This window comes from Astyanax mexicanus, chromosome 1, assembly GCF_023375975.1.
Source record: "Astyanax mexicanus isolate ESR-SI-001 chromosome 1, AstMex3_surface, whole genome shotgun sequence".
Taxonomy (NCBI): domain Eukaryota; kingdom Metazoa; phylum Chordata; class Actinopteri; order Characiformes; family Acestrorhamphidae; genus Astyanax; species Astyanax mexicanus.
This window is the reverse complement of record NC_064408.1, coordinates 133,912,501-133,934,873: the sequence shown is the minus strand read 5'-3', so window position 1 is coordinate 133,934,873 and position 22,373 is coordinate 133,912,501. Positions and strand designations below refer to the sequence as shown.

General features: G+C 46.4%; 2 protein-coding genes across 12 annotated transcripts in view; one reads left to right on the top strand and one right to left on the bottom strand.

The window, feature by feature from the left end:
- Positions 1 to 16,586, bottom strand: part of LOC125781342 (sodium- and chloride-dependent transporter XTRP3-like) — a 33,981-nt gene extending 17,395 nt beyond the window's left edge. For 10 of the 11 annotated variants that reach the window (XR_007424578.1, XR_007424571.1, XR_007424568.1 and 7 more), the window contains exons 1-4: positions 16,402 to 16,561; positions 3,295 to 3,435; positions 1,947 to 2,038; positions 1,622 to 1,849 (exon numbers count right to left, since the gene is read on the bottom strand). Coding sequence is in view for 2 of the 11 variants with exons in the window: in XM_049465189.1 (XP_049321146.1) it covers positions 1,622 to 1,849; positions 1,947 to 2,038; positions 3,295 to 3,435; positions 16,402 to 16,525 (585 nt within the window). In the remaining 9 variants the exon portion in view is untranslated. Of the gene's footprint in view, positions 1 to 1,621; positions 1,850 to 1,946; positions 2,039 to 3,294; positions 3,436 to 16,401 lie in introns of all 11 variants that reach the window. The other variant, XM_049465190.1, reaches the window with a different exon arrangement.
- A 3,143-nt stretch (positions 16,587 to 19,729) lies between these two features.
- ggctb (gamma-glutamylcyclotransferase b) overlaps positions 19,730 to 22,373 on the top strand; it is a 15,983-nt gene continuing 13,339 nt past the window's right edge. The window contains exons 1-3 of the mRNA XM_022685716.2: positions 19,730 to 19,855; positions 20,570 to 20,694; positions 20,902 to 21,047. Of these exons, the coding sequence (XP_022541437.1) occupies positions 19,783 to 19,855; positions 20,570 to 20,694; positions 20,902 to 21,047 (344 nt within the window). The 5' untranslated portion in view covers positions 19,730 to 19,782. The remainder of the gene's footprint in view (positions 19,856 to 20,569; positions 20,695 to 20,901; positions 21,048 to 22,373) is intronic.

Sequence of the window (22,373 nt, the reverse complement as noted above, 5' to 3'; positions counted from 1 at the left end):
GGGTTGTGGGGGAGTGAGATGTGGGGGAGTGGGATGTGGGGGAGTGGAGATGTGGGGGAGTGAGATGTGGAGGAGTGAGATGTGGGGGGTGAGATGTGGAGGGAGTGAGATGTGGAGGAGTGAGATGTGGAGGAGTGGGATGTGGGGGAGTGAGATGTGGGGGAGTGAGATGTGGGGAGTGAGATGTGGAGGAGTGGGATGTGGGGGAGTGAGATGTGGGGGAGTGAGACGTGGGGGAGTGGGATGTGGGGGAGTGAGATGTGGGGGAGTGGGATGTGGGGGAGTGGAGATGTGGGGGAGTGGGATGTGGGGGAGTGAGATGTGGAGGAGTGAGATGTGGGGGAGTGGGATGTGGGGGGGTTAGATGTGGAGGAGTGAGATGTGGGGGAGTGAGATGTGGCGGAGTTAGATGTGGGGGAGTGAGATGTGGGGGAGTTAGATGTGGGGGAGTGAGATGTGGAGGAGTGCGATGTGGGGGGTGAGATGTGGAGTAGTGGGTTGTGGGGGAGTTAGATGTGGGGGAGTGAGATGTGGGGGAGTGGGATGTGGGGGAGTGAGATGTGGGGGAGTTAGATGTGGGGGAGTGGGATGTGGGGGGGTTAGATGTGGGGGAGTGAGATGTGGGGGAGTGGGATGTGGGGGGGTTAGATGTGGGGGAGTGAGATGTGGCGGAGTTAGATGTGGGGGAGTGAGATGTGGGGGAGTTAGATGTGGGGGAGTGAGATGTGGAGGAGTGAGATGTGGGGGGGGTGAGATGTGGAGGAGTGGGTTGTGGGGGAGTTAGATGTGGGGGAGTGAGATGTGGGGGAGTGGGATGTGGGGGAGTGAGATGTGGGGGAGTTAGATGTGGGGGAGTGAGATGTGGGGGAGTGAGATGTGGAGGAGTGAGATGTGGGGGAGTGAGATGTGGGGGAGTGGGATGTGGGGGAGTGAGATGTGGGGGAGTTAGATGTGGGGGAGTTAGATGTGGGGGAGTGAGATGTGGAGGAGTGAGATGTGGGGGGTAAGATGTGGAGGAGTGAGATGTGGGGGAGTGAGATGTGGGGGAGTGAGATGTGGGGGAGTGGGATGTGGGGGAGTGAGATGTGGGGGAGTTAGATGTGGGGGAGTGAGATGTGGGGGAGTGAGATGTGGGGGGTAAGATGTGGAGGAGTGAGATGTGGGGGAGTGAGATGTGGGGGAGTGAGATGTGGGGGGTAAGATGTGGAGGAGTGAGATGTGGGGGAGTTAGATGTGGGGGAGTGAGATGTGGGGGAGTGGGATGTGGGGGAGTGAGATGTGGGGGAGTTAGATGTGGGGGAGTGAGATGTGGGGGAGTGAGATGTGGGGGAGTGAGATGTGGAGGAGTGAGATGTGGGGGAGTGAGATGTGGGGGAGTGGGATGTGGGGGAGTGAGATGTGGGGGAGTTAGATGTGGGGGAGTTAGATGTGGGGGAGTGAGATGTGGAGGAGTGAGATGTGGGGGGTGAGATGTGGAGGAGTGGGTTGTGGGGGAGTGAGATGTGGGGGAGTGAGATGTGGGGGAGTGAGATGTGGGGGAGTGAGACAAGATTCCACCATTATAATGCTAATGCTAATGCTAACAGGTAATCTGAACAGAAGTGATGAACGGTTGCTGCACCTTTCCAGTGGATTTGACTCCTCTGACGATAAACAGGTAAACGATGATCCAGGCTAACAGCAGGCAGAGCGCCTGGCCCACGTGGACGCCGCCGCTCTGCTGGATGGACGGCGAGATGTTCAGCGTTTGACGGAAGAAGAAATACTGTGTCGGAGATGCGACCTCACACTCCTCCACAAACGCCGTCCGGTTAGTGTTTACCGGACACTGTGACCACGGCAACACCGCCTGTAAACAGACCCACAGGAACAGTGTTCTACATACATTCAGATATATTCAAAAAATATATAAATAAATTCTACTCGGCACGTTCTGGAACTCTGACCTGGAACGAGTGGAAGAGATACCAGAAGCTCCAGGCGTTGATCACGTTATAATACAGACACAGGTACAGCGAGGTCACCACACTGGCCATACCTGCGAGAGAGCCAGACACTCTATTACACTCTATTACACTCCAATATACTCTCTATTACACTCTCTGTTACCCTCCAGCACACTCCAATATACTCTCTATTACACTCTATTACACTCTCTGTTACCCTCCAGCACACTCCAATATACTCTCTATTACACTCTATTACACTCCAGTATACTCTCTATTACACTCTCTGTTACCCTCCAACACACTCCAATATACTCTCTATTACACTCTATTACACTCTATTACACTCTCTGTTACCCTCCAGCACACTCCAATATACTCTCTATTACACTCTATTACACTCCAGTATACTCTCTATTACACTCTCTGTTACCCTCCAACACACTCCAATATACTCTCTATTACACTCTATTACACTCCAGTATACTCCAATATATTTTCTATTACACTCTCTATTACACTCCAATAAACTCTCCATTACACTCTCTATTACATTCTATTACACTGTATTACACTCCAATATACTCTCTATTACACTCTATTACACTCGAATATATTCCAATATATTTTCTATTACACTCTCTATTACACTCCAATAAACTCTCCATTACGCTCTCTATTACACTCTCTATTACTCTCTCTATTACACTCTCTATTAAACTCTATAACACTCTTTATTACACTCCAACACACTCCAATATACTTTCTATTACACTCTCTATTACACTCCAACACACTCCAATATATTTTCTATTACACTCTCTATTACACTCCAATAAACTCTCCATTACACTCTCTATTACACTCTCTATTACACTCTCTATTACACTCCATAACACTCTTTATTACACTCCAACACACACCATTACATTCCATCACACTTCCATAAACTCTCTATTACACTCCATTACACTTCATCACACTCCAGCACACTCCATCACACTCTGTTACACTATATCACACTTTAACACATGCTATTACACTCTATTTTACTTCATTACACACTCCATTACACTCTATTACACACTCTATTACAAACTATTTTAAACACTCCATTACACGCTCCAATACATTCTAAAACACTACTAGCTCTATTACTCCCCAATACACTCTCCATTACACTCTCCATGATACAGTGGCTTGAAAAAGTATTCATACCCCTTGAATCTTTTGTCACCTTACACCCCACAGTAATGTGACATTACTAATTCTGGTGCTGTATTTATTATGGACAAAGATTCCAGTGTGGGTTTAATCCACAGTATGCATCCTCCAGAACTACACCCACCTACTCCGCCCAGGTACGGGCTGATGGCGCTCCAGGCTCCGATGCTGCCCAAGCGCATCTTCTGTCCAATAGCCAACTCCATGCAGAAAAGGGGGATGCCCTCCAGAACCAGCATGACCAGGTAGGGGATCATGAAGCCCCCTTTAGATGAGACATGAGAAAACAGTCAAAAACACAGCAGCCAACCACCCCGATACTCATTAACTTATAATGATAGCTAATCGATATCTTCATTTATCTCTGTGTCACCCTTAATCCCAGAGTGGGAGGGGTTATTTCACAGAGGAAATCTTATTGCGTGAATGTGTCTTTATGTATATTTGTGTTGATGTGGCAATAAACTAGATTTGATTGGATTTAAAAGTCTATACTCCTCTAAACACCAACAATCAGCAGCATGATCTCCTCTAAACACAAACAATCAGCAGCATGATCTCCTCTAAACACCAACAATCAGCAGCATGATCTCCTCTAAACAGTAACAATCAGCAGAAGGATCTCCCCTAAACACCAACAATCAGCAACATTATCTCCTCTAAACACCAACAATCAGCAGCCGGATCTCCTCTAAAAACCAACAATCAGCAGCATGATCTCCTCTAAACACCAACAATCAGCAGCATGATCTCCTCTAAACAGTAACAATCAGCAGAAGGATCTCCCCTAAACACCAACAATCAGCAACATTATCTCCTCTAAACACCAACAATCAGCAGCCGGATCTCCTCTAAAAACCAACAATCAGCAGCATGATCTCCTCTAAACACCAACAATCAGCAGCCACAATCTCCTCTAAACATCAACAATCAGCAGCCATGATCTCCTCTAAACACCAACAATCAGCAGCCATGATCTCCTCTAAACACCAACAATCAGCAGCATGATCTCCTCTAAAAACCAACAATCAGCAGCATGATCTCCTCTAAACACCAACAATCAGCAGCCACAATCTCCTCTAAACACCAACAATCAGCAGCATGATCTCCTCTAAAAACCAACAATCAGCAGCATGATCTCCTCTAAACACCAACAATCAGCAGCATGATCTCCTCTAAACACCAACAATCAGCAGCATGATCTCCCCTAAACACCAACAATCAGCAGCATGATCTCCTCTAAACACCAACAATCAGCAGCCACGATCACCTCTAAACATCAACAATCAGCAGCCACAATCTCCTCTAAACACCAACAATCAGCAGCATGATCTCCTCTAAACACCAACAATCAGCAGCCATGATCTCCCCTAAACACCAACAATCAGCAGCCATGATCTCCCCTAAACACCAACAATCAGCAGCCATGATCTCCCCTAAACACCAACAATCAGCAGACATGATCTCCTCTAAACACTAACAATCAGCAGCATGATCTCCTCTAAACACCAACAATCAGCAGCATGATCTCCTCTAAACACCCACAATTAGCAGCCATGATCTCCTCTAAACACCGACAATCAGCAGCATGATCTCCTCTAAACACCAACAATCAGCAGCCACGATCACCTCTAAACACCCACAATCAGCAGCATGATCTCCTCTAAACACCAACAATCAGCAGCATGATCTCCTCTAAACACCAACAATCAGCAGCATGATCTCCTCTAAACACCAACAATCAGCAGCATGATCTCCTCTAAACACCAGCAATCAGCAGCATGATCTCCTCTGAACACCAACAATCAGCAGCCACGATCACCTCTAAACACCCACAATCAGCAGCCACGATCTCCTCTAAACACCAACAATCAGCAGCATGATCTCCTCTAAACACCAGCAATCAGCAGCATGATCTCCTCTAAACACCAACAATCAGCAGCCACGATCACCTCTAAACACCCACAATCAGCAGCCACGATCTCCTCTAAACACCAACAATCAGCAGCATGATCTCCTCTAAACACCAACAATCAGCAGCATGATCTCCTCTAAACACCAACAATCAGCAGCATGATCTCCTCTAAACACCAACAATCAGCAGCATGATCTCCTCTAAACACCAACAATCAGCAGCATGATCTCCTCTAAACACCAACAATCAGCAGCACGATCTCCTCTAAACACCAACAATCAGCAGCATGATCTCCCCTAAACACCAACAATCAGCAGACACAATCTCCCCTAAACACCAACAATCAGCAGCATGATCTCCTCTAAACACCAACAATCAGCAGCATGATCTCCTCTAAACACCAACAATCAGCAGCATGATCTCCTCTAAACACCAACAATCAGCAGCCACGATCTCCCCTAAACACCAACAATCAGCAGCATAATCTCCTCTAAACACCAACAATCAGCAGCATGATCTCCTCTAAACACCAGCAATCAGCAGCATGATCTCCTCTAAACACCAACAATCAGCAGCCACGATCTCCTCTAAACACCAACAATCAGCAGCATGATCTCCTCTAAACACCAGCAATCAGCAGCATGATCTCCTCTAAACACCAACAATCAGCAGCCACGATCTCCCCTAAACACCAACAATCAGCAGCATGATCTCCTCTAAACACCAACAATCAGCAGCATGATCTCTTCTAAACACCAACAATCAGCAGCATGATCTCCTCTAAACACCAACAATCAGCAGCATGATCTCCCCTAAACACCAACAATCAGCAGCATGATCTCTTCTAAACACCAACAATCAGCAGCATGATCTCCTCTAAACACCAACAATCAGCAGCAAGATCTCCCCTAAACACCAACAATCAGCAGCAGGATCTCCTCTAAACACCAACAATCAGCAGCATGATCTCCTCTAAACACCAACAATCAGCAGCCACAATCTCCTCTAAACACCAACAATCAGCAGCCACAATCTACTCTAAACACCAACAATCAGCAGCATGATCTCCTCTAAACACCAACAATCAGCAGCATGATCTCCTCTAAACACCAACAATCAGCAGCCATGATCTCCCCTAAACACCAACAATCAGCAGCATGATCTCCTCTAAACACCAACAATCAGCAGCCACGATCTCCCCTAAACACCAACAATCAGCAGCATGATCTCCTCTAAACACCAACAATCAGCAGCATGATCTCCTCTAAACACCAACAATCAGCAGCCACGATCTCCCCTAAACACCAACAATCAGCAGCATGATCTCCTCTAAACACCAACAATCAGCAGCATGATCTCCTCTAAACACCAACAATCAGCAGCATGATCTCCTCTAAACACCAACAATCAGCAGCATGATCTCCCCTAAACACCAACAATCAGCAGCCATGATCTCCCCTAAACACCAACAATCAGCAGCCATGATCTCCCCTAAACACCAACAATCAGCAGACATGATCTCCTCTAAACACCAACAATCAGCAGCCACGATCTCCTCTAAACACCAACAATCAGCAGCATGATCTCCTCTAAACACCAACAATCAGCAGCCATGATCTCCCCTAAACACCAACAATCAGCAGCCATGATCTCCCCTAAACACCAACAATCAGCAGCCATGATCTCCCCTAAACACCAACAATCAGCAGCCATGATCTCCCCTAAACACCAACAATCAGCAGCCATGATCTCCTCTCAACACCAACAATCAGCAGCCACAATCTCCTCTAAACACTAACAATCAGCAGCATGATCTCCTCTAAACACCAACAATCAGCAGCATGATCTCCTCTAAACACCCACAATTAGCAGCCATGATCTCCTCTAAACACCGACAATCAGCAGCATGATCTCCTCTAAACACCAACAATCAGCAGCCACGATCACCTCTAAACACCCACAATCAGCAGCATGATCTCCTCTAAACACCAACAATCAGCAGCATGATCTCCTCTAAACACCAACAATCAGCAGCATGATCTCCTCTAAACACCAACAATCAGCAGCATGATCTCCTCTAAACACCAGCAATCAGCAGCATGATCTCCTCTGAACACCAACAATCAGCAGCCACGATCACCTCTAAACACCCACAATCAGCAGCCACGATCTCCTCTAAACACCAACAATCAGCAGCATGATCTCCTCTAAACACCAGCAATCAGCAGCATGATCTCCTCTAAACACCAACAATCAGCAGCCACGATCACCTCTAAACACCCACAATCAGCAGCCACGATCTCCTCTAAACACCAACAATCAGCAGCATGATCTCCTCTAAACACCAACAATCAGCAGCATGATCTCCTCTAAACACCAACAATCAGCAGCATGATCTCCTCTAAACACCAACAATCAGCAGCATGATCTCCTCTAAACACCAACAATCAGCAGCATGATCTCCTCTAAACACCAACAATCAGCAGCACGATCTCCTCTAAACACCAACAATCAGCAGCATGATCTCCCCTAAACACCAACAATCAGCAGACACAATCTCCCCTAAACACCAACAATCAGCAGCATGATCTCCTCTAAACACCAACAATCAGCAGCATGATCTCCTCTAAACACCAACAATCAGCAGCATGATCTCCTCTAAACACCAACAATCAGCAGCCACGATCTCCCCTAAACACCAACAATCAGCAGCATAATCTCCTCTAAACACCAACAATCAGCAGCATGATCTCCTCTAAACACCAGCAATCAGCAGCATGATCTCCTCTAAACACCAACAATCAGCAGCCACGATCTCCTCTAAACACCAACAATCAGCAGCATGATCTCCTCTAAACACCAGCAATCAGCAGCATGATCTCCTCTAAACACCAACAATCAGCAGCCACGATCTCCCCTAAACACCAACAATCAGCAGCATGATCTCCTCTAAACACCAACAATCAGCAGCATGATCTCTTCTAAACACCAACAATCAGCAGCATGATCTCCTCTAAACACCAACAATCAGCAGCATGATCTCCCCTAAACACCAACAATCAGCAGCATGATCTCTTCTAAACACCAACAATCAGCAGCATGATCTCCTCTAAACACCAACAATCAGCAGTAAGATCTCCCCTAAACACCAACAATCAGCAGCAGGATCTCCTCTAAACACCAACAATCAGCAGCATGATCTCCTCTAAACACCAACAATCAGCAGCCACAATCTCCTCTAAACACCAACAATCAGCAGCCACAATCTACTCTAAACACCAACAATCAGCAGCATGATCTCCTCTAAACACCAACAATCAGCAGCCATGATCTCCCCTAAACACCAACAATCAGCAGCATGATCTCCTCTAAACACCAACAATCAGCAGCCACGATCTCCCCTAAACACCAACAATCAGCAGCATGATCTCCTCTAAACACCAACAATCAGCAGCATGATCTCCTCTAAACACCAACAATCAGCAGCCACGATCTCCCCTAAACACCAACAATCAGCAGCATGATCTCCTCTAAACACCAACAATCAGCAGCATGATCTCCTCTAAACACCAACAATCAGCAGCATGATCTCCTCTAAACACCAACAATCAGCAGCATGATCTCCTCTAAACACCAACAATCAGCAGCATGATCTCCTCTAAACACCAACAATCAGCAGACACAATCTCCCCTAAACACCCACAATCAGCAGCATGATCTCCTCTAAACACCAACAATCAGCAGCATGATCTCCTCTAAACACCAACAATCAGCAGCCACGATCTCCCCTAAACACCAACAATCAGCAGCATGATCTCCTCTAAACACCAACAATCAGCAGCATGATCTCCTCTAAACACCAACAATCAGCAGACACAATCTCCCCTAAACACCCACAATCAGCAGCATGATCTAAACACCAACAATCAGCAGCATGATCTCCTCTAAACACCAACAATCAGCAGCCACGATCTCCCCTAAACACCAACAATCAGCAGCATGATCTCCTCTAAACACCAACAACCAGCAGCATGATCTCCTCTAAACACCAACGATCAGCAGCATGATCTCCTCTAAACACCAACAATCAGCAGCCACGATCTCCCCTAAACACCAACAATCAGCAGCATGATCTCCTCTAAACACCAACAATCAGCAGCATGATCTCCTCTAAACACCAACAACCAGCAGCATGATCTCCTCTAAACACCAACAATCAGCAGCCATGATCTCCCCTAAACACCAACAATCAGCAGCCATGATCTCCCCTAAACACCAACAATCAGCAGCCATGATCTCCCCTAAACACCAACAATCAGCAGCCATGATCTCCTCTCAACACCAACAATCAGCAGCCACAATCTCCTCTAAACACTAACAATCAGCAGCATGATCTCCTCTAAACACCAACAATCAGCAGCATGATCTCCTCTAAACCCCCACAATTAGCAGCCATGATCTCCTCTAAACACCGACAATCAGCAGCATGATCTCCTCTAAACACCAACAATCAGCAGCCACGATCACCTCTAAACACCCACAATCAGCAGCATGATCTCCTCTAAACACCAACAATCAGCAGCATGATCTCCTCTAAACACCAACAATCAGCAGCATGATCTCCTCTAAACACCAACAATCAGCAGCATGATCTCCTCTAAACACCAGCAATCAGCAGCATGATCTCCTCTGAACACCAACAATCAGCAGCCACGATCACCTCTAAACACCCACAATCAGCAGCCACAATCTCCTCTAAACACCAACAATCAGCAGCATGATCTCCTCTAAACACCAACAATCAGCAGCATGATCTCCTCTAAACACCAACAATCAGCAGCATGATCTCCTCTAAACACCAACAATCAGCAGCATGATCTCCTCTAAACACCAACAATCAGCAGCATGATCTCCTCTAAACACCAACAATCAGCAGCATGATCTCCTCTAAACACCAGCAATCAGCAGCATGATCTCCTCTAAACACCAACAATCAGCAGCCACGATCACCTCTAAACACCCACAATCAGCAGCCACGATCTCCTCTAAACACCAACAATCAGCAGCATGATCTCCTCTAAACACCAACAATCAGCAGCATGATCTCCTCTAAACACCAACAATCAGCAGCATGATCTCCGCTAAACACCAACAATCAGCAGCATGATCTCCTCTAAACACCAACAATCAGCAGCACGATCTCCTCTAAACACCAACAATCAGCAGCATGATCTCCCCTAAACACCAACAATCAGCAGACACAATCTCCCCTAAACACCAACAATCAGCAGCATGATCTCCTCTAAACACCAACAATCAGCAGCATGATCTCCTCTAAACACCAACAATCAGCAGCATGATCTCCTCTAAACACCAACAATCAGCAGCCACGATCTCCCCTAAACACCAACAATCAGCAGCATAATCTCCTCTAAACACCAACAATCAGCAGCATGATCTCCTCTAAACACCAGCAATCAGCAGCATGATCTCCTCTAAACACCAACAATCAGCAGCCACGATCTCCTCTAAACACCAACAATCAGCAGCATGATCTCCTCTAAACACCAACAATCAGCAGCATGATCTCCTCTAAACACCAGCAATCAGCAGCATGATCTCCTCTAAACACCAACAATCAGCAGCCACGATCTCCCCTAAACACCAACAATCAGCAGCATGATCTCCTCTAAACACCAACAATCAGCAGCATGATCTCTTCTAAACACCAACAATCAGCAGCATGATCTCCTCTAAACACCAACAATCAGCAGCATGATCTCCCCTAAACACCAACAATCAGCAGCATGATCTCTTCTAAACACCAACAATCAGCAGCATGATCTCCTCTAAACACCAACAATCAGCAGCAAGATCTCCCCTAAACACCAACAATCAGCAGCAGGATCTCCTCTAAACACCAACAATCAGCAGCATGATCTCCTCTAAACACCAACAATCAGCAGCCACAATCTCCTCTAAACACCAACAATCAGCAGCCACAATCTCCTCTAAACACCAACAATCAGCAGCATGATCTCCTCTAAACACCAACAATCAGCAGCATGATCTCCTCTAAACACCAACAATCAGCAGCCATGATCTCCCCTAAACACCAACAATCAGCAGCATGATCTCCTCTAAACACCAACAATCAGCAGCCACGATCTCCCCTAAACACCAACAATCAGCAGCATGATCTCCTCTAAACACCAACAATCAGCAGCATGATCTCCTCTAAACACCAACAATCAGCAGCATGATCTCCTCTAAACACCAACAATCAGCAGCATGATCTCCTCTAAACACCAACAATCAGCAGCATGATCTCCTCTAAACACCAACAATCAGCAGCATGATCTCCTCTAAACACCAACAATCAGCAGCATGATCTCCTCTAAACACCAACAATCAGCAGCCACGATCTCCCCTAAACACCAACAATCAGCAGCATGATCTCCTCTAAACACCAACAATCAGCAGCATGATCTCCTCTAAACACCAACAATCAGCAGCATGATCTCCTCTAAACACCAACAATCAGCAGCATGATCTCCTCTAAACACCAACAATCAGCAGCATGATCTCCTCTAAACACCAACAATCAGCAGACACAATCTCCCCTAAACACCCACAATCAGCAGCATGATCTCCTCTAAACACCAACAATCAGCAGCATGATCGCCTCTAAACACCAACAATCAGCAGCATGATCTCCTCTAAACACCAACAATCAGCAGCATGATCTCCTCTAAACACCAACAATCAGCAGCATGATCTCCTCTAAACACCAACAATCAGCAGCATGATCTCCTCTAAACACCAACAATCAGCAGCATGATCTCCTCTAAACACCAACAATCAGCAGCATGATCTCCTCTAAACACCAACAATCAGCAGCACGATCTCCTCTAAACACCAACAATCAGCAGCATGATCTCCCCTAAACACCAACAATCAGCAGACACAATCTCCCCTAAACACCAACAATCAGCAGCATGATCTCCTCTAAACACCAACAATCAGCAGCATGATCTCCTCTAAACACCAACAATCAGCAGCATGATCTCCTCTAAACACCAACAATCAGCAGCCACGATCTCCCCTAAACACCAACAATCAGCAGCATAATCTCCTCTAAACACCAACAATCAGCAGCATGATCTCCTCTAAACACCAGCAATCAGCAGCATGATCTCCTCTAAACACCAACAATCAGCAGCCACGATCTCCTCTAAACACCAACAATCAGCAGCATGATCTCCTCTAAACACCAACAATCAGCAGCATGATCTCCTCTAAACACCAGCAATCAGCAGCATGATCTCCTCTAAACACCAACAATCAGCAGCCACGATCTCCCCTAAACACCAACAATCAGCAGCATGATCTCCTCTAAACACCAACAATCAGCAGCATGATCTCTTCTAAACACCAACAATCAGCAGCATGATCTCTTCTAAACACCAACAATCAGCAGCATGATCTCCTCTAAACACCAACAATCAGCAGCATGATCTCTTCTAAACACCAACAATCAGCAGCATGATCTCCTCTAAACACCAACAATCAGCAGCAAGATCTCCCCTAAACACCAACAATCAGCAGCAGGATCTCCTCTAAACACCAACAATCAGCAGCATGATCTCCTCTAAACACCAACAATCAGCAGCCACAATCTCCTCTAAACACCAACAATCAGCAGCCACAATCTCCTCTAAACACCAACAATCAGCAGCATGATCTCCTCTAAACACCAACAATCAGCAGCATGATCTCCTCTAAACACCAACAATCAGCAGCCATGATCTCCCCTAAACACCAACAATCAGCAGCATGATCTCCTCTAAACACCAACAATCAGCAGCCACGATCTCCCCTAAACACCAACAATCAGCAGCATGATCTCCTCTAAACACCAACAATCAGCAGCATGATCTCCTCTAAACACCAACAATCAGCAGCATGATCTCCTCTAAACACCAACAATCAGCAGCATGATCTCCTCTAAACACCAACAATCAGCAGCATGATCTCCTCTAAACACCAACAATCAGCAGCCACGATCTCCCCTAAACACCAACAATCAGCAGCATGATCTCCTCTAAACACCAACAATCAGCAGCATGATCTCCTCTAAACACCAACAATCAGCAGCATGATCTCCTCTAAACACCAACAATCAGCAGCATGATCTCCTCTAAACACCAACAATCAGCAGCACGATCTCCTCTAAACACCAACAATCAGCAGACACAATCTCCCCTAAACACCCACAATCAGCAGCATGATCTCCTCTAAACACCAACAATCAGCAGCATGATCGCCTCTAAACACCAACAATCAGCAGCATGATCTCCTCTAAACACCAACAATCAGCAGCATGATCTCCTCTAAACACCAACAATCAGCAGCATGATCTCCTCTAAACACCAACAATCAGCAGCCACGATCTCCCCTAAACACCAACAATCAGCAGCATGATCTCCTCTAAACACCAACAATCAGCAGCATGATCTCCTCTAAACACCAACAATCAGCAGACACAATCTCCCCTAAACACCCACAATCAGCAGCATGATCTAAACACCAACAATCAGCAGCATGATCTCCTCTAAACACCAACAACCAGCAGCATGATCTCTTCTAAACACCAACAATCAGCAGCATGATCTCCTCTAAACACCAACAACCAGCAGCATGATCTCCTCTAAACACCAACGATCAGCAGCATGATCTCCTCTAAACACCAACAATCAGCAGCCACGATCTCCCCTAAACACCAACAATCAGCAGCATGATCTCCTCTAAACACCAACAATCAGCAGCATGATCTCCTCTAAACACCAACAATCAGCAGCATGATCTCCTCTAAACACCAACAATCAGCAGCATGATCTCCTCTAAACACCAACAACCAGCAGCATGATCTCCTCTAAACTGCAGGAAGTAGGAAGGCTGTTAAAGACTAGGTTCTGTGGATGAATCTGAACCCTGTTTATGGAAGAGTGGATTAGTGGGTGGAGTCTGGAGCTGAAAGCTGCAGGGTGTTTAATGATTGGCTGCTGTGTTCGTGCTCAGATTACTGAGAAACATGGAGAGCAGTCAACCTTATAAACCCCCCCATCACCCCCCCCACACACACACACACACCCCAACACACACACACCCAACACACACACAACACACACACACACAAACACACACACACACCCAACACACACACACACCCAACACACACACACCAAACACACACACCCAACACACACACACCAAACACACACACACACACACACACACACACACACACCAAACACACACCCCAACACACACACACCCAACACACACACAACAAACACACACATACAACACACACTCACATACAACAGTGTGTGTTCACAACTACCCAGCAGTAGGTAGGTGTTTCTAATAAAGTGGCCAGTGTGGGTGTTTTCATGCAGCAGATTATTATGGTCTGGAATCAGGAAGTTTGCGTTCGTCACTAATCAGATTACTGAAAGCAGGGTCAGAGTTTCAGGATCTTTCAGCTCAAGTTTTAAACCAGCAGAAAAACAAGATAATTTTTCACTCAGATTCACTTTAAGCATCCTCACAAATACAGATCACTCTACCTCACCATCGCTCTACCTCACCCCCACCTCTACCTCACCCTACCTTACCACCGCTCTACCTCACCCTACCTCACCACCGCTCTACCTCACACCCCACTCTACCTCACCCTACCTCACCCCCGCCTCTACCTCACCCCTGCTCTACCTCACCCCCACTCTACCGCACCCTACCTCACCCCCGCTCTACCTCACCCTATCTCACCCCACTGTTGTCAGAAAGCACAAAGCAGCTTCACAGAACATAAAATACAGAACCCTCAGTGAAAAACTTCCTCAGAGCTGCAGGAGGAAGAAACACTGGGAGGATCCAAGACTCAAATATAAGGGGGAGCATCCTGCCACTGATCAAACAGCATTAAAATTAATATAAAAAAGTTTATACATCCACACAGCTCTAATATATCCATGTCTATATCACGCCAGTAATGGAAGCAGTAAGAGTTTGTGTGAACTTTGTAATCAAAAACAAATAAAGCAAAAACCTCAACACCACTTCACCTGACCATACCTCACCCAAACTCCACCTCACCCTACTCTACCTTACCCTACATCACCCTACCCAACTACCTCACTTCCACTCTACCACATCCCACCTGACCCTTATTATATACTTCACTTTACTGTATATTACCCAACTCTCCCTCACCTCACTCTACCTCACCCTTACTCCACCTCACTCTAACTCTCCCTCACCCCACTCTATTCTACATAACCCTACCAAACTGTACCTCACCCTTACTCTACCTTACTCCATCACACCCACCTCATCCTACATCACCTCCACTCTAACTCACTCTACTCTACATAACCCTACCTAACCCTACTCGAAGGATCTGATGTAGTGTTACTGTTAGTGTTAGGGGGATACCAGAGAACATATTTAGAGGACTTGTGGATTTCGGGCCTCAACGGGTCAAAACTTTTCTGGTGGAGTGAAACCTTCTCAGTATTAGGTAAGTGGTGTTAATGGTACGGATGGTCCACGTATTTTTTAGTGTTACCCTTATCATAACTCATATCATAACTTATATCATACCTCTGGATGCCTGCCATCAAACCTCACACCAAAGTTCACACCAACATAATCTCACATGCAGCGATCAGAATACATTTCTATCTGATTACACCCAACATTCTTTTATACATAGGATCTACTAATGATCTAATAATAATCTGATAATGATCTGTTAATTATCTAATAAAAATCAAATAATGATCTGTTAATGATCTGTGTATATGTATCCCATTTCCAAATTTTTTGTAAAATAGAAAGTATCTGGGCAGTTTGCATAATCTCTGTAGAAATGCTCTGACCAATAGAACGGCATGCGCTGGTGCAGATGTAATCACATGACCCTGAGGGCACCATTCCCAGTGCCCAGCATGGGCTACAGGGGTATAAAGTGCCCCAGAACCCCATGGGTTCTCTGGAGCTCCATCCAGAATCTTTGGAATGAGTCGCAATACTAGAACTAATCATCCAACATCAGAATCTCATGCTCTCATTCTGCAGAGACCTTAACTCCAGACAAACAGGTGAACCATCGAAACCTTCAGATGAATAGTATTCCCTAGTATACACTAGTATTCACTTACTTCATTCACTTGAAGTGTAACTAGAATTATAGTATTTGAGTAATTGAGTATTTGAGTAATTAAGTATTTGACTAATTGAGTATCATACCTCCTCCATGCATTTGACAGAGATACGGAAATCGCCAGACATTCCCAAGACCCACGGCGTACGAAACACATGCCAGAATGAACTGCATGGGATTATCCCACGACGGCCGGCTCTCCTTCTCCATCAGTCGGGTCGAGAGGAACCACAGCCTGGACTGAACCGTCTGAACCGTCTGGACCGTCTGGTCAGAACTCTCTGCTGTGTGACGTCTGGCTGTATGAGGGGGAGCAGAGGGTCGGGCAGCTCTCTGCACTCTGGGTGAACCAGACTGAGAGTGTTATGCTGAAACTTCTGTTGGGGGCGGGGCCTAAGCTTTAACTGGCTGGTTTGAGGTAAGTCAGGTGAATGTTTACAGCAGTAAGGAGATAACACTTTATTATCCTCTAGTTTACTGCCACTGAAACCTGCCTTACAGCACAATCAGCAACAATACACAAAAAAACAAATAAATAAACATACAGCTGAAAATCAGACAAATAAATAAATATGCCTCTGCAATTTATATAAAAATTAAAAATTAATTTTAACATGTTATTACTTAAATAGTTCGTCTTGCACTGGCTTTTGTCCAGCAGATTTTCCAGCATTCTGGATACTGAGAAAAATATGTTTTGATTGGCTGCCTTTTGGCTACTGAGTGCTGATTTGATTAGCTTTAAATAAGTATTTTTATGTGTTACTGATATATCATTACTGTTTGCAGTTCAATCAGACTCAATCAGAAGATTGATAGATCTGTTCTACTGGGAAGCTTCTACAGCAGGACAATCAACCATGACCACGTCTCAACATCCATAATGCACCACTTCAAGAAGAAAGAGGAGCAAAGATTCTACCACGACCCAAAACATGAACACCATCCAGAGCAGCAGCACCACATTACCACACTGAACCTCACAGATCTTTTGAGGGTGGTGTGTGTGTGTGTGTGTGTGTGTGTGTGTGTGTGTGTGTTGTGTGGGTGGGTGGTGGTGGTGGGGGGGGTTCACAGTAAGACAACCAGATGTTTAACTGCGTCAGTTCTGGTGTTTGTGAACGTCCCGCCGACAGAACACCTGCAAACTGTTCTGTTTATGAGTTCTGGCAGTAAACCCCCCCCACCTCAGCCCGACGCTCTTACCCCCAACTTACATTCTCCCTCCCACCCTCTTACCCCCAACTTACACCCCCCCACCCAACACTCTTACCCACAACTTACATTCTCCCCCCCACCCAACACTCTTACCCACAACTTACATTCTCCCCCCCACCCAACACTCTTACCCACAACTTACATTCCCCCCCACCACCCAACACTCTTACCCACAACTTACATTCTCCCCCCCACCACCCAACACTCTTACCCACAACTTACACCCCCCCACCCAACACTCTTACCCACAACTTACATTCTCCCCCCCACCACCCAACACTCTTACCCACAACTTACATTCTCCCCCCACCACCCGACACTCTTACCCCCAACTTACACCCCCCCACCCAACACTCTTACCCACAACTTACATTCTCCCCCCCCACCCTCTTACCCCCAACTTGCACCCCCCCACCCAACACTCTTACCCACAACTTACATTCTCCCCCCACCATCTTACCCCCAACTTACACCCCCCCACCCGACACTCTTACCCCCAACTTACACCCCCCCACCCAACACTCTTACCCACAACTTACATTCTGCCACCCCCACCCGACACTCTTACCCACAACTTACACCCCCCCCCCCCGACACTCTTACCCCCAACTTACACATGTTCAGACCCCCCCCCCCCCAGTCAGTGCTGGATCACTCTGATGGGACAGATGTGGAATTCAGGACAAAGGCTCTTCCCAGCAGGTCACCCTCACTCAGACCAGTTCAAACTGGTTCTGCTGCGGCTCCTCATGGCTCTGGGGGTCCAGACTGGAGAGGCGGGTCAGACTGTAACGGGTTCTGACATGCTGTTGTTTTGGGTCGGGGCTGCGAGTGGGGGGGGGGGCAATGGAATGAGACTCCCGCTGCCCAAAACATCCGCTAACAACAGAGCGATTATCACCTGCTACACTGCACTGCACTCACCCACTGAGACCCACCAAGACCCGTCAGCGGCCCAACCAGCCCAGGTCCACCCAGACTGATTATCTGTTCCCTATGTTGCAGGTTCTGCACCACGTCCTACCGTAGGAACCTCCAGCTTCCCTCCCCTTATTTTAAAACATACACAGCTCCCACATCACCTCTAAAAACCTCCTACCCACCCACTGCAAAGCCCGGGACAGGAGGGTCATGTAATATGTGTGTGTGTTTGGGGGGTGGGGGGTGTTAAAACTTGGGACAGTCACGGAGGTAATGTGGGGGATAGATTCAGGATTTAAAGAGTTTATTGTCATGTGCACAGTAAAAACTATTTTCCTCGTACAATGAAATTCTTTCTTTGCTCATCGCCAAGTATAAAGATAAAAGTAGAAAATATTCAATAAAGAAAGAAATAAACTATCTAAATATAAATATTAAATAAGTGTTGAAGGGCCAGATATTTTTCAAGTCATCACATGGTGGGCCACATGTGCTGGGGGGGTTTGCGGTCAAAAAACACTACCGCTGCCCCAGCTAGTGATTTGGGAGGAAGGGAGTCTGGAAAAGAGTAGTAAGACGAGAACAGGCAGAAACTAAAGTCACGTTGAGTGTGAAAGAGAGTCAAGGGGAGGAATGTACACAAAATCTGGCCAGAGAGGGATTTTATTTGTTCTTTCTATTTTATTTTAAACAACCTTACGGGCCAGATGTTTCATGCTTGTGGGCCACATCAGGGCCAGTGGGCCACCTATGGTGTAGAGAGTAATGCGCAGGTTATTTCTGAGGTAGGTTCAGGAGTCTGGTAGCAGTGGGGAAGAAGCAGTTCTTTAGCCTGGTGGTTTTGCATTTCACACTTCTGTACCTCTGGCCTGAAGGCAGAAGAGTAAACAGGGGGGGTGGGTAGAGTCTTTGAGAATGGAGGCAGCTCTCCTGAGGACTCTCTGGTGGTAGATACTCTGCAGAGAGGGCAGTGGAGTCCTAAAGATCTTCCTCACAGTCTTTACCACTTGCAGAAGTTGCAGAGTATCTTTGTAGACATCCTGAACTTCCTACAGCTGCTGTTGAGCCTTTTAGATCAGCTGAGTGGTGTTCAACGTCCACCTGAAGTCCTCTCTGATTTGTATTTAAAACTGTTCACCCTCTCCACTCACAAGCCACTAGGGGTGTTAAAGCACGGGACAGGAGTGTGGTGGGGGTGGAGCGGGTTTAGTGTGGGTAGGGCTGTTAAAGCTCGGGACAGGGGGGTTGGGGGGGTTGGGTAGGGCTGTTAAAGCTCGGGACGGGGCAGTCGGCTCTCTGCAGTTGAGATCAGTCTGATCTGGAGAACGATGGCTGGAGGAAAACTCTGCCGCTTCAGCAGAACCCTGCTGATGATCGGACTCTTCCTCTTGACTGATCTGGGTAAGTGATTAGAGTATCCCCCTCACTTTCTCTCTCTATCCCTCTCTTCCTCTCTTTCTCTCTCTCTATTTATCTGTCTGTACTGAACTGTTCAGGATCTCACAGGACGTGCTCCTGTTCAGACTCGCAGGTTTATGCTGGTATCTGGGTTTTGGGTTCTGCTAGATGTTCTGGTTCTGATCCAGACACTGAACACAGGGGCTGCTACTAACTGAGTGTTTCTAATAAAGTGGCCAGTAAATGCATTAAACTCCAGAAGCCACTAGAGGGAGTCCTAACTTTCTGAAATGAAAGGTGTGTGAGTGTGTGTAGTTTATGTGTGTGTGTATAGTGTTTGTATATTGAGTGTGTGTATATGGAGTGTGTATATATATATATATATATATAGAGAGAGAGTTTGTGTATATTTAGTGTGTGTATATTGTGTGTGTGTGTGTGTGTATAGAGTGTGTTTGTGTATAGAGCATGTATAGTGTGTGTATATTGAGTGTATAGAGTATAGTGTGTGTGTGAGCAGGTATAGCGTGTTAGCAGGATTAGCATGTGAATGGTTGGGTGAGCAGCTGCTGTATAAAAGAGTGGGAGGTGTTTTCCCGTCACACACTGCAGTGCTCATGTCCCGCTGTGTCGTGTGTGTGCTGGTTCTATGCCCCGTCACCCCGCTGCCCACCGTCCCGCTGCCCGTCACCCCACTGACCCTCCCTCTCCCCGCAGACGCTCCGTCCGCCATGGAAAACCAGACCACCTTCCTGTACTTCGCCTACGGGAGTAACCTGCTGAAGGAGAGGCTGCAGCTGAAGAACCCGTCCGCCAGGGTCCACTGCATCGCCCGGCTCCAGGTACCACCCACCCTCCACCCACAGCGCCACCCTCAGGCCACCACGAACACACACTATTCACTATATAACTATACTATACACTGATAATAACACTGTAATATATAACTATAATTAACTACTCACTATATGATTACACTATAATAATTACACTGTAAATGATATATAAGTATAATGATATATATGGATATTCTGCTGGTTCCTGTTCAGGACTATAAGCTGGTGTTCGGGAATCATAAGGGGCTGGCGAGTGACCGCTGGCAAGGGGGCGTGGCCACGATCGAGCACAGCCCGGGGGACGAGGTGTGGGGGGTGGTGTGGAAAATAAACATGGCTGATCTGGAGAGTCTAGACAGGTATGATTCACTGACTCACTGACTCACTCACTGACTCACTCACTCGCTCACTCGCTCACTCACTCATTCGCTGACTGACTCACTCGCTGACTCACTCACTCGCTGACTCACTCACTCGCTGACTCACTGACTCACTCACTCACTCACTCACTCGCTGACTCACTCACTCGCTGACTCACTCACTCGCTGACTCACTCACTCGCTGACTCACTCACTCACTCACTCACTCACTCACTCACTCACTCACTCACTGACTCACTCACTCACTGACTCACTCACTCACTCACTCACTCACTCACTGACTCACTCACTCACTCACTGACTCACTCACTCACTCACTGACTCACTCACTCGCTGACTCACTCACTCACTCACTCACTCACTCACTCACTGACTCACTCACTCACTCACTCACTGACTCACTCACTCACTCACTGACTCACTCACTCACTCACTGACTCACTCACTCACTGACTCACTCACTCACTGACTCACTCACTCACTCACTGACTCACTCACTCACTGACTCACTCACTGACTCACTCGCTGACTGACTCTGTGACTCACTCACTCACTGACTCACTCACTCACTGACTCACTCACTCACTCACTCACTCACTCACTCACTCACTCACTCACTGACTCACTCACTCACTGACTCACTCACTGACTCACTCGCTGACTGACTCTGTGACTCACTCACAGACTCACTCACAGACTCACTCACAGACTCACTCACAGACTCACTCACAGACTCCGACTCACTGACTGACTCATTACACTCATTCATTACTGCTCACTAATTGACTCACAAATTACCGACTCACTCATATATAATGTGCTTGTGTGTGTATAATATGTGTGTGTATAATATGTGTGTGTATAATGTGTGTGTGTGTATAGTGTGTGTGTATAATGTGTGTATAATGTGTGTGTGTGTGTATAATGTGTGTGTGTGTGTGTGTGTGTGTGTATAGTGTGTGTGTGTATAATGTGTGTGTGTGTATAATGTGTGTGTGTGTGTGTGTGTGTATAATGTGTGTGTGTGTGTGTGTATAATGTGTGTATAATGTGTGTGTGTGTGTGTGTGTATAATGTGTGTATAATGTGTGTGTGTGTGTATAATGTGTGTGTGTGTGTATAATGTGTGTATAATGTGTGTGTGTGTGTATAATGTGTGTGTGTATAATGTGTGTATAATGTGTGTGTGTGTGTATAATGTGTGTATAATGTGTGTGTGTGTATAATGTGTGTGTGTGTGTGTATAATGTGTGTATAATGTGTGTGTGTGTATAATGTGTGTGTGTGTGTATAATGTGTGTGTGT